Raw genomic sequence first — 13,288 nt, forward strand, 5'->3', positions numbered from 1 at the left:
TTGTGAGCTCTGGGGTCTCCTGCCTGACCTGGCCTCATTCTTCCCACGCATTTTCCCTGGCCCTCCCATCTCCAGGTGAAGAGCAATGAGGAAGGCTTGCGGATGATAGAGGATCTGGGCCACTACTTCCGTGATGTTCACCTCTGGTGGATGGGGCCCTTCTACCCTGTACTGCGGCTCGTCCACCCTACCTTTGTTGCACCCCTGCTCCAGGCCCCAGGTATCTCTCCCAGGATCCCCAGCCTAGCCACTCCCCTGCTCCTGCTCCCAGCCCTTCCCATTCCTGGACAGACCAGGTTGAACAAGGAAATGGGTAATGTTGACAGAGAACTGCCAATAACCAAATGAATGACTCCGGGCAGGTCCCTGGCTCTCTCTGGTTGCCAGTCCCTTTCAGTTTTGAGTGGTGGAAATTCAACACTGTTGGTCTAAGTAAAGAAAGTGAATCTATTGACTGAAAAGCTGAGAGAATATTGTCTTTAGGTATAGTTGACATGGTTGGATCTTGGTCTTCAAACAGTGCCATTGGGAATCTGTCTTCATCTTGTAGTTCTGTGTTCTTCTCTGACAGCTTCCCTTTCACGCTGATAAAGACAAGTCCGAGAAGCTCAGCTCCCATGGAGATGTGAGCTCATTCTCTGCAGACCTGGAAAAAGTTGCAGGATTCTTTTAAATTGGCCTGGCCTGGGTCACAGAGACCAGTTTTTCATCTAGTCACTGAGACTTGATTGCTGAGGCTTAGGGTCATAGGCTTAGCTCTGGAACAGTGAATGGGGTGGCATGGTCAACCTCCTAATTACCTGGACTGAGAGTGGAGGAGCAATGAGATGCTAGTTCCAGAAGGGGATGGATGCTGGGCAAGTAGATACCACAGGTGTTCAGCCACTGGCATCACAGCTAGGTGGGCATTTCTTGGGTGAGGAAACCAAGGCTCAAGGAGGCATAATAACTTCTGAAGGCCACATAGTATGTTGAAGCTTCCCTCTTTTGTGTGTTCTTGGCTGCTCTAGCTGCCTCTGCCGGAAGGGACTCTAAGCTGGAAAGGGATTTGGGGTATGAAGATGGCCAGAGTATTTTGGGGGAATGCCTACCAGATCTCAGGTCGGTCAACTGTCTGGTTGGCCCTGGGGGGCTGGTCTAGAGCCCAAGGGCAGCTCTTCGTGGTGGGTGGAGCTCAGCGTCTGAGGGTGGCAGCATCCTTTGGTCTCTTTAAGGACATAGCAACTCCTTACCTAAGCATTTAATGGCCAGTATGAGGTGGAAGAGGATACTGAGGAAAGCTAGGTCATGCCTGGGCCATGTCTGGGACATTAATGGGAACTTTAAATCCTGTCTGGACCATTTGTGGGTCACACTGAGGTCATGTCAGGTTGTCTTTGGGTCCATGTCAGAGCACATTGTGTCCTGTCAGTGTGTGTTACACATGTTGTTTCATGTCAGGACATGTTAACACATGGTGGGGCCATGTCAGTTGTTGCACGAGAGGTCAGGGGTTCTGGGGGCAGATGAGGTGTCCTAGGTCCCAGTAAAGACATTTTGTGGATTTGTGTTTGGGGTTTTGAACACGTTGGACCAGGTAGGAGCCATGTCAAGATGTGCTGGGGTGTGTTGTGCCATGTTAGGGTGCATCTAAGTACATGGGGGTGTGTCTGCAGGTTCTGCCTTTGTTCTGCTCTGTGCTGCAGCCCGGTCTGGGCCCCCTTCATCTACCCACTCCTCTCTGTTTCCTCCGCTCTTGTTCCCATTCCTGCTATGCTGGGCTTGGAGGGGGTACGCTGGTTGGGATCGTCCACCTCCCAACCAAAAGCCCCTCCCCACCTTTTCTCCATGGCTCCTGATTGTCTATCTCTTGTGTCAGCCACCATCATACCCAAGGATATGCTTTTCTACAACCTCCTGAAGCCCTGGCTAGGTGAGTAACTGTTGGTGAAGGGGGTTGGTTGACCTCAAGGTTGACCTTGAGGTCTCAGGGGAAGGCACCGCCCTTGTCCATTCCGTGTGACTGCCTCTACTAGGGGATGGGCTCCTGCTGAGTGCTGGTGACAAGTGGAGTCACCACCGTCGCTTGCTGACACCTGCCTTCCATTTTGACATCTTGAAACCCTATGTGAAGATTTTCAACAAAAGTGCAGGCATCATGCATGTGAGTTCCTTAAATCCAGGGTCCCAGCTGGGGCCTTGGGAAAAGGGAAGTAGCCTCAGACACATATGATCTGGAGTCCTGGCTTTACTGTATGGTTTTAGGGCCATTCCTTTTTCTCTCCAACCTTCTGTTTCCCCATCTGTAAAGTGTGTGTGTGTGTGTGTGTGTGTGTGTGTGTGTGATATAAGCCCGGCTTAAAGGGTGGTCAAGGTGATATAATGGAATCATGATCCTGGCACATAAAAGGTGCACAGAATGTTTTAGTTTCTAGTCTGCCTCACTGAAACTGTAAAATTCAAGACATAAATGATGAAGATTGTATAGTAGCTCTTTCTGCAGAGCATTCACATTAAAACTCACTGGGTTGAAAAAAATGAATGTTTGTTGTTGCTTCCAAGATGATGAATTAGTAGAGTAGTTCTTATCTTGCCTGGAATCACTCACACATCTGTGGTCATGGGCGGGTTTGGGAGACAACTCTGCTTGACCAGGCTCAGCTCTGCTGCTTGTTTGTGCACTGGTTAGGATTGTCTTGGTGAAACAGCTGGATGCCTGCATTTGTCCCTCATCCTCCAATAAGCTAGCCTGGGCTTGATCACATGGTGGAGGCTCCAAGAGAATGAAGAGGAACATGCAATATCTCTTGAAGTTTAATTTCAGAATGGGCAACTATGACCTCCACCTTCCTCTGTTGGCCAAAGCAAGTCCCACATTCAGCTCCAGAACTGGAGAAAAAGGTTCTACCTCCTAATGGAAGACCTGCAAAATCTCATTGCAAAGGGTGAAGGTATAGGGAGGGACAAAAATGGGGACATTTTTGCAGCAGTCACCTACCACTATGATAATGATGAAGACGAGGATGATAGCTAACAGTTATTCGGCACTTGCTGTATATCAGAAACGATGCGCCAGTTGTACTGCATATGTCGTCTAATTTAATTTTCACAACCATATGAGGTAGAGATGATTATTATTGCCCCATAACGGATGATGAAATTGAGGCTCAGAGAGATTAGAGCACTTGCCCATGTTCACATAGCTAGCAAGTAAACTAATAAGTGAAGCTGGGATTCCAACCTGGTTTGTCTGACACCAAAGCAAGTCATCCTGTTACTAAAGTTTGACAGAGAGAGCCCAATGAACTTTGACAGGAGGAATGAGTTGACTAAGAGCACACAGAGTATAGGAGGCAGAGCCAGGTTTTGAACTCAGGTCTCCTGACTCCCGACCACAGGGTCTCACCCCACCCCCCCCTTTAATGGCGTCTTAATAGTAACAGTTTCCACTTTCACCCAAGCCTGGTCCTTCCTGGTGTTGGGTGTCTGGGGTGGAGGATCAGGAGGCTGGGTCTGGGGGAGTCCAACTTGGTGGTTGGGCTGAGGAGGAGCTCAGGAGTGTCAGGTCCCAGCCCCAGATTTGCCCCTTTCTCTGTCCAGGCCAAGTGGCAGCATCTGGCCTTGGAAGGCAGTGCCCATCTAGACATGTTTGAGCACATCAGCCTCATGACCCTGGACAGTCTGCAGAAATGTGTCTTCAGTTTTGACAGCAATTGCCAGGAGTGAGTCTGTCCAGGGCATGGGAACATGAACCATAGACCCAAGGGAATGGATGGGGAAGGGAGGTCTGACCAGGGCAATCAGAAGGGACTTCCTGGAGGAAATGGATCAGAAGTAGACATTGAAGGACAAGGAAGGGAAAGAGAAAGAGTGATCGTTTCGGTAGGTAGAAATGTTTAATAAAGTCCAGGGGACTAGGATGAGCAAAGCATGTGTCATAGTGAGGAGCCACCTTGGGAATGAGGTTGGAGGGCTTGGCAGGGGTTATATCTTAAGGACATTTAAAATCCAGACAAAGGCATATGAAATTTCTCCTGAGGTTTCCAGGGAGGCATGGAGGGTGTTTGAATAGATGAGGGTCATGGTCAAAGCTGTTTTTGGACATCTGATTCTAGAGAAGACCAGCTGTTTAGTATAGACACAGAATTCAAGGAGACCATGGAGAGGAGGAGGCTTGAATTTGGCAGAGAAAATGGGGCAGATTTGGGAGAGACTAAGGAAGAATGGGCAGGGTCAGATATTGTGTAGGAAAGAGAGGAGACAAGCATGATGCCCAAGCTCTACTCTGGAGTCTGGGACATGAGGCTGTCATAGAGGTGGGATATAGAGGGAGAAACATGCCTGGAGAACTCTCTTGTTTTGGGTAAAGGCCAGGGGGCTCTGATGAGCAAAGCATCTGCCACAGTGCTTCTGGGTTTCTGGTTGGAAGGCACTCCTAGGGTTTCATGTGGGTTAAAAAGGTGTTTCTTAAGGTTCTCTCTGGCCTGGCCCTGCAGGAGTCCCAGTGAATATATTGCTGCCATCTTGGAACTCAGTGCCCTTGTGGTGAAACGGCAAGAGCAGATCTTCCTGCACGTGGACTTCCTATACAATCTCACTCCTGATGGATGGCGCTTCCGCAGGGCCTGTAACCTGGTGCACAACTTCACAGATGCTGTCATCCAGGAGCGGCGCCGTGCCCTCATTAGCAGGGGTTCCCATGACTTCCTCAAGGCCAAGGCTAAGACCAAGACTTTGGACTTCATCGATGTGCTCCTGCTGGCCAAGGTGGGCTTCCCTGGGATCAGAATTCAAGAGATAAAATGGACCTTGACTTCAAATGTCACGTGGAAGGACTTGGACTTGACCTGTAGGGCACTGGGCAACCACAGAAGGTGCTTGAGGAAGGGAGAGATGGGTCAGCGATATGTTTTAGACATGACTCTGTAGAAGGCAGTGTGGAAGGGATAAATAAAAGACTGGAGACCAGGGAGGAGACCTGTGGGGTGGGCCCTAGAGATGATGAAGGACAGATCCTACTTTGATTATAGAGCCTGAGGGACTGTTTCAGATTAGACTCAGACACACTCAGAGCTGGCGTGACTCAAGAGGTCCTCTCCTTTTTCCAGGATGAAGATGGAAAACAATTGTCAGATGAGGACATCCGAGCAGAGGCTGACACCTTCATGTTTGAGGGTGAGCATCCCAGTGTGGGAATATGGGGGGTGGGGCAGGGGTCTGGCAGGGGTCTGTCCAATCCCAGGAACTTGATAGGTGGGCCCTGGACCAGCCCACCCCACCCCAATCCTCCCTGGGGGCCTTAATTAAAGGCGCTGTCCACCTTCTGGTGCTGAATAAGCCCAGAGACCCAAGCCTGTCTGGCTGCTTCTCAGGCCATGACACCACAGCCAGTGGCCTCTCCTGGGTCCTGTACAACCTTGCAAAGCACCCAGAATACCAGGAGCGCTGCCGACAGGAGGTGCAAGAGCTCCTGAGGGACCGTGAGCCTCAAGAGATTGAATGGTGAGTGCAGGTCCTCATGGTTTGTTCCTGAACCTCTCTCTTTGGCTTTGCTCCCCAGCTGGGGAGAGCAAAGAACTTTTTGTTAACTCTGGCATTATTGTTTCCTGGAAATAAGAGCAGAGCCTAGAGGCAGCCTGGTACCTAGCCTGGAAAGCAGGGAAATCTTATAGGCGTATGCAACAGAAAGATCTGAGTGTCCACATTTCATTCTCTGCTTACTTGCTATGTAACTTTAATAAAATCAGTTCCCTTTTCTCAATACCACTTTTCTCCTCTGTAAATGGGGGTGGGGCAGGGAATCTCTTCTCCACAGGACTGCTTGGAGAACTGTGACAATGGGTTTAGAGCAGATGGCATCCAGCATGTATGTGTTCAGTAAATGAACTTCTTTTCTCCCTTGCTTTTCTGTCTGGAGTTGCATGTTTTGCCCAAAGATCTTCAGTCCCCTTAATTTTTGCTCTTATATCTAATTACCACCTAACAATCTATTGCAGGGAGTCACAAGAAGTTTTTGGGTGTTTTCTTTGTTCAATAAACGTGTCTAGACTGCTTGCCCTCTCCCAACTCTGTGTCCAGTCCCATTCAAGTCTTACCTGGGCAAATCTGGGTGGATAGGAAAGAAGGTGGGTGAGGTTGGGCAGTGAAGCAGCAAACAGGAATTTACCACTCTGGTTGGGTAGTGGACCATGCTCCAGGCCTTGGGGATACCTTGTGCAAAGGCCAGGTTAGAGGCATACAGGAGTGAGCCTGGCATGTTTGGCAGGAGGTAAAAGTAGGCTGGATCTTCATGAAATTTAGAGTGTAAAGAATCAGAGGGGCTCCCAGTGAGGCTAGAGCTGGTAATGGAAGTCCTTTTAGGAATGCTTTGGAAACCATGTGAAGAATTTCCAAAGGTGGGAGTTCAAGTCCTTTGGGAAGCCAATATTGGATAAAAGATAAAATAAAAGTGGGCAGGGATGCTGCCATTAGGGGAGTCTTACATTTGGGCAGAAATGGTCAGGAAGTAGGGACCCATCATGCCCTGTCATTGACTGGGAACTGCCTAAGAAAGCAAGAGCTTGGCTTGAATACTGCCATGGATCCCAGAGACCCTATAACTGATGCTGTCAGCCAACTGCACTCCTTGCAGCTGGACAGCAAGCTCTTTTTTGAAGGGAGATTCATGATTAACATAGGATGGCAATGGGGAGCCATGGGAGATGTTTGAGCAGAGGAGAGAAAAGTCAGATATTATTAAAAATATATGTAGTTATAGGGGCAAACTGGAGGTGATGAGCTGGAGCCTGGGAGCCCAGGATGCAGATTTGGGGCCAAGAGCTGAAGGATGCAGAGGAGATATTAGACCAAATACTTTGGAAGTAGTGCCCTCAACTTCAAGGCTTTGCTTAGTGCAGCAGCTCTGTGACATGGAGAAGTGTTTTTCTGCTTCTTCCAACTTCAAACAGTTATGCACTTGGTAAAAATTCAAACAATATGAAATGGTTTACCATGGATATAAGGCTTTGTCTTTTTTTCTTTCTCAGCTCTATTGAGATATATTTGATATATAATATTGTGTAAATTTAAAGTGTACAACACAAGGATTTGTATACATGTAAATTGCAAGATGAGTAGAAGGTTAACCTCTTCTATTATTTCACATGCGCTTCTGTCTTACGCCAGCACCCCAACCCCATCCCCACCTTTGATGGTTTCCTGTGTCCTTCAGTCTATGCCAACATGTATCTGTCCACCAATTCTTACTTCAGTTTTCTTTCTACAACTAAGAGTATACACAGAACATTCAGGCATGCATGTTGACAATATAACTTCAAGATCTTTTCATTTTTTTTTCCAAGATATAAATTTTGGGAAATTAATTTGAATTACAAAATCAATAATGGGAAGAAGACTTTTTATTTTTTCTGCACAAAATGAAACACTATGGAGACGATTAGGTTCACCTTTGTTGCCCTCCCTCCAAGCCTAATCAATCCCCTGTCTCCTGAGGGAACTCTGGGGACATCAATTTGTCATATGTCCTTTCAGACTTTTCTGAAATTCTTATAGTTACAAATTTATATTAATTATTATAGTTTAATAGAAATGCATGCTCACACATTTGGTCACTTGTTCTTTTCACTCACTATTGCATCTAGAGCTCCTTTTTGAGTGCTATATAGCATTGCATAAATTATTCAGCTCACCCCTCTGTTCGGGACATTTATGTGAAGATCTGTAGTTATGATAGATATTGCTGAACTGCCTTTCAGCATCTCTGTACGGATTTGCCCTGCAGTGTATGTTAGGACTAGTGATCCCTCTTTCCTCCTTTTTGATAGCTGTATAGTATTCCACCACATGGATGTACTGTGATTTATCTAAACATTCCTCTGTTGATAGATACTTGTAATTTGGGAGCTTTTGCTATAATAAACATGATGTAGGAAACATCCATGTACACTGACTTTTGCTCATGTGTGTGGATGTCTCTCCAGAACAAATTTCTAAAAGTGGTGTTACTGCATCAAAGACCATTTGAGTTTTCACAGTTTAATAGCTCTTGGCAAATCCACTCCTACAAATGGATTTTCAGAGTGCAGTTTCCTTGCATCTTCACTGACAGTGTGTTATGGAACTTTAAATAAGTTAATATAATACTTTGTTATTCTAATAAATATCACTTTAAGTAGGGTAAAACTGAGCACTATTTCCATATGTTTATGAACCATGCATATTTCTTTTCCTGCAAAGCATCAGTTTGTGTAATTTGTCCTTTTTACTTTGAGTTTTTTTTTCTTACTGATTTATAAGGACTCTTTAAATAGAAAGAGCATTAGTTGCTTTTTTATTTTTATTTTTTTAAAAGATTTTTATTTATTTGACAGTGAGAGACACAGCGAAAGAGGGAACATAAGCAGGGGGAGCTGCAGGGAGAGAGGGAGAAGCAGGCTTCTCACTGAGCAGGGAGCCCGATGCAGGGCTCGATCCTAGGACCCCGGGATCATGACCGGAGCTGAAGGCAGACCCTTAATGACTGAGCCACCCAGGCGCCCCTTATTAGCTTTTTTTATAGCTTCTTTTTTTTTTTAATGCTTGGATAAGCCCTTCACACTAATGCTAAACTGTAAAACTTGTTTGATTTTCTTCTAGTGGATTTATTTATTTAAAAATGTTATTTAACTTAAATTTTATATAACATTTTTATTATTATTTCTTACATTTAATCCTTTTTCCATATGAAATCCATACTGGTCTAAGTGCTGAAGTAGGAATCTGTTTTTTTCTCCAAATGGTTAACTGATTATTTCAACAGAATTTGATACGTATTTTTGTATTTGTCTTAGGATTTTAAATAACAGTTTTACAATAAATTAAATTTGTTCGCATATTAGGGTTTATCTCTGGACTCCATTCTGTTCTATCTATTTACATATTCAAACATAAGTACTAAGTAGTCTTCCTGATCATATTAAAAAACATTTTCATACTTGATAAAGTTGGTCCTGTCTCATTACTTTGCATTTTTTTCTTGCTTTTTAACTTATTTCATTTGATTCTGTGATTGGATTGGGTAGTTTGAAAAATACTCTTGACAGTTTTAATTAGTTAGTTATTTGGGCATCAGGTGCCAAAGATGAAGTTAACCGTGGCCCTCAATTCATGACTAATTATCATCATTTTTCTATACAATACTTACTTATTCCCATTTATCCCAATTCTCCACTTCCAGCCCTCCACCAGTATGATTCTAGAGCATTTAATCCGTTTGTTTACATAATTTGTTGTTTTGGGTGGATGTATTTTAAAATTCACAAATATGTGTTATATCACAGATCAGGTTCTGCTGGTTCTTACATTTTTCAGAAACATAGCACTATGATTTTGTTAGACATCCCTGGTTCTGTGTTGCATTTAGGTTATTGCTTTGAAATGTCATGTAGAACTTCCCTCTCCAGTCCCTCAGAGCTTAATACCCAGGAGGGCTTCCATCTCATTACTGCAGTGAATATCTTGGTGTGCATGTCTTTATCTACCTGTCTGAGAATTTCTCTGGGTTCTATGCCCAAGAGCCAGCTTGCTAGGTTGTAAAACACCCATTACCTTTCCTTGATCACACTGATGCCTTCTAGAGTGGTGGCTCCTGACCATACATTCACTATCAGCGCATGAGGTCTCTCTACCCCTACACCTCAGCTACTTAATCCTAGCCATCACCCACCTTGTTAATTCTCCCCTTGAGTAGATGTGAGATAATATTTCATTGCTAGATATTTTCCATTTCTCTCATAACCAGCGACTTTGAGCTTCTCTTCATGTTTTAAATCTCTGAGTTTGAGCTCCTGTGAATTCCTAATCGTGTTCTTTGCTTATCTTTTGAGCCCCTGTCATCTCTCTTGTTAATTTGCAGGAATTTCTTGTATATTCAAGATGCTGTTCTAGATCTATCTAGCTATTGCAGATAATCTGCGAATCTCTCCTCTGAATGTTAATTTGGTCACTGGTGTCTTTTGTTAAACAGAAATCCTTAATTCTGTGCATATTCCCCCCCCCCTTTTTTTTGTCTTCTAGTTTATGTGTTGGGGGTTTTAAGAATTCCTTCCTACTCATAGGTCACAAAGATGTCTTCTATGTTATATCTTCTTTTAACTTTATGGTTTTATCTTTTAAGTATAAGAGAAGACTCCATCTTGATGTGGAGTGTGTGATAATCCAGTTCTTTTTGTTTCCACATCATCTGTGGTCTGAGCCATCCATTTTCCAGGGGTTGTTGGGCCTCCTTTACAGATGTTACATTTTTACATATTCATGTGCCTGTCTCTGAGCTCTCTATCCTGTCCCATGGGTCTGTTTTCCTGTTCTTGCAACAGTGTCATGCTGTTATTTTATTTTATTTTATTTTAATACCACACTTTTTCTGGTGGATGAATTCCCTTTCTTCAATTTTTGTTTTTAATTTGATATAGCTCTTGAACTTTATTTTTCTTCAAATGCAATAACATCATTGAGTTCCAAAAAAACAACAACTAGATTTTTACTGGATTGCCTTGAATATATCAGTTAACTTGCAAGAATCCACATCTTTATAATATTAGGTCATCCCACCTTAGAGTGTGGGTCTCATTTGTTCAAATAACCTGTTAAGTCCAGTATAGAGATTTTTTTTTCCCTTTTCAGCCAATTGTATACCTTAAAAAACTTTCTTATGCAAATGTGTTAATACTTTTAAGGATTCCTGTGAATGGTGTGCTTTGCTCAGAAATGCTTCTAGGGTGCCTGGGTGGCTCAGTTACTTAAGGCACTGCCTTCACTCAGGTCATGGTCCTGGGATCAAGACCCACACTGGGATCCCCCTGCTCTGTGGGAAGCCGTCTTCTCCCTCTCCCTCTGCCTGCCAATTCCCCTGCTTGTGCTGTCTGTCAAATAAATAAATAAATTCTTAAAAAAAAAAAAAAGAAATTCTTCTAAAACTACCAGGCTAAATTTCCTTCTAGTGATTTTTGTGATTTTGATTTTCTAATGCCTAAGTCTTTGGCCCATCTGGAATTTATTTGTTATAGAAGTGAGGGTCAGAGCAAGATGGGGAGAGGGTCTTCAGGGGCAGCAGGAGGGCTGGGGGAGTCTTTGATTCGATCCCTGGATAATTGTTGGGAGTCTTCCTTAGGGACGACCTGGCCCAGTTGCCCTTCCTGACCATGTGCATCAAGGAGAGTCTGCGGCTGCACCCCCCGGTTACAGTCATTGCCCGCTGCAGTACCCAGGATGTCGGGCTCCCTGATGGCCGGGTCATCCCCAAAGGTGTCCACAGCATCAGGGGGAGGAGGGTGGTAGTCCCATCAGCTGAGACCTCACCCTGACTGTTACTCTTTTCCCTCATAGGGAACATCTGTGTCATCAGCATCTTTGGGATTCATCACAACCCGTCTATCTGGCCGGACCCTGAGGTGCTATTCCTCTCTCTTCTCCATCCCTCCACCCAATGAAGCAGCAGGGTCCTGACCGGGGAAGTCAGATATTCTCTTTCCACTATATCCACATCAGTCTTTTCTAGGGTTGTCTGGGTATCTTGGGAAACCCCACCCAGCAGCCTTGCCTCTCTCCACCCTTAGGTATACAACCCCTTTCGCTTTGACCCAGAAAACATCAAGGAGAGGTCACCCTTGGCTTTTATTCCCTTCTCTGCGGGGCCCAGGTGAGCTCAGGGGGCATCCGAGGTGGGAATGGGGTGGTGTGGCAGGGGTCTGGGACTGAGATCCCAGACAAGGCTATGGGGCGGGAAAGGGGGAAATTGAGGATGGCTCTCCTTCTCTCCCCTCCTCCAGAGGTTAGAGGTAAGGGTCTGGGAAGTGGAGGTAGGGTAGGTCCAACTGGGGGTCCGCGGTATGGGCCGCGCCCCTTCCCCCGTCTGCTGGCCTGAGTCCAGGGCTGGGGTCCGAGCCAAGCTCGGGGATAGGCAAGCCCACATGGGGGTCCCAGGCATGGTTTGCTCCCCTTCTGGATCCCTGCGGGCGGGGCAAAGGGTCCCGGACCAGGTTCTGGGCGCCATGGGGCCTGCTGGGGTCCCTGGCGAGTCAGAGCCCCCACTGGTGCCCGCAGGAACTGCATTGGGCAGACGTTCGCCATGACCGAGATGAAGGTGGTCCTGGCGCTGACGCTGCTGCGCTTCCGGGTCCTGCCGGGCGAGGAGGAGCCGCGCAGGAAGCCGGAGCTGATCCTGCGCGCGGAGGGCGGACTCTGGCTGCGCGTGGAGCCGCTGAGCGCGGCACCCCGGTGACCCAGACCCTACACGCCTCACTTTGCGGATTCCCGGGAATGAAACTGTGCCATCTCTTCTGTCCGAGCTTCATCGAGAGCCAGCAGGGGGCGCTTGGGACCTGTGGGCACGCAGGGGTGGGCGAGGCGGAGTGGAGGGGAGGCTGATCTGAGCCCAAGACTCTGACTTTCCAGCTGACTACAGGCCCCATGCTGATTGTGGGTTCTCTCAGAGTTCATAATAAGTTAGTTTATCCTGTAGGCAATAGGGAGCCGTGGGAGGTGTTTGAGCAGGAGGGAGACCAGGGTTAAGGACTGACTTAAGGGGCATGTCTGAGGTTCTGGGTCACAGAGGAGAACCCGTGGTGGCACTACACTCTGATCACCCTGCTCTCTGTTCCTAGCTAATAAACCCAAACTTCTTTTTACCTCAGAATCCTTTACTATGTTTCTATAGTTACTCTGTTTATTTCAACACAGCAAATATAGATACTTTATCCCGTGTATCTGATCATTGCAATCACTGTGTCTGTTATACAGCCTGTTTTTGGTGGTTTTCCCTGGTAGGGTCGTTGTTCTTGTGTGCCTGGTTATCTTTGTCTGGGTGTTGGTTATGATATTTGAAATAACATTTGTAAAAAAAAAAAAAACCACTTGTAGAATTTGAAGAAGGTAGCTTTTCTCTAGGGAGGAAGCCTTGGAGCCTTGCGAGTTGAAGATTATGTTAAATGAAGTTCAAGGCTTGTGGTGCCCAAGATCAGGAAAGCACTTCAAATTCTAGCTGAGAACAAACTTGCAGGGTCCTCTAGTCCTCTCACCCCGAGGGGTGTAGCTTTTTGAGGTCTCCACTTATGTAAGGACGGTCTTCTCACAATTCCTTTTTCTTGTATCACTGTAGGCTCTGCTTTTTCTCCCCTGATCATGAGGCTGTCAAAGCAGCTTCACATTTTCCTGACTTGAGAAATGCCTCCAGGGCAAACGTGTAGTACCTGTTGTTTTAGCTCTAGGCTTCTATTTTCATTTGAGTGGCGTCCTTGTAATTTTTTACTGTCTTTTCTGGTATGTATTCATTTAA

The 13,288-nt window shown here is 45.9% G+C and overlaps 1 protein-coding gene across 4 annotated transcripts in view; it reads left to right on the top strand.

Annotated features, from left to right (window-relative positions):
- Positions 1 to 12,346, top strand: part of LOC116873648 (cytochrome P450 4F3-like) — a 17,440-nt gene extending 5,094 nt beyond the window's left edge. For 3 of the 4 annotated variants that reach the window (XM_032867509.1, XM_032867506.1, XM_032867507.1), the window contains exons 3-13: positions 76 to 220; positions 1,859 to 1,912; positions 2,016 to 2,143; positions 3,580 to 3,701; positions 4,476 to 4,746; positions 5,088 to 5,154; positions 5,352 to 5,481; positions 11,126 to 11,259; positions 11,341 to 11,405; positions 11,571 to 11,653; positions 12,058 to 12,345. In XM_032867509.1, coding sequence (XP_032723400.1) covers positions 76 to 220; positions 1,859 to 1,912; positions 2,016 to 2,143; positions 3,580 to 3,701; positions 4,476 to 4,746; positions 5,088 to 5,154; positions 5,352 to 5,481; positions 11,126 to 11,259; positions 11,341 to 11,405; positions 11,571 to 11,653; positions 12,058 to 12,235 — 1,377 coding nt within the window. In that variant the 3' untranslated portion in view covers positions 12,236 to 12,345. Of the gene's footprint in view, positions 1 to 75; positions 221 to 1,858; positions 1,913 to 2,015; positions 2,144 to 3,579; positions 3,702 to 4,475; positions 4,747 to 5,087; positions 5,155 to 5,351; positions 5,482 to 11,125; positions 11,260 to 11,340; positions 11,406 to 11,570; positions 11,654 to 12,057 lie in introns of all 4 variants that reach the window. The other variant, XM_032867510.1, reaches the window with a different exon arrangement.
- The last annotated feature ends 942 nt before the right edge of the window (positions 12,347 to 13,288 follow it).

This window comes from Lontra canadensis, unplaced genomic scaffold (assembly GCF_010015895.1).
Source record: "Lontra canadensis isolate GAN:19392208 unplaced genomic scaffold, GSC_riverotter_1.0 scaffold35, whole genome shotgun sequence".
NCBI lineage: Eukaryota > Metazoa > Chordata > Mammalia > Carnivora > Mustelidae > Lontra > Lontra canadensis.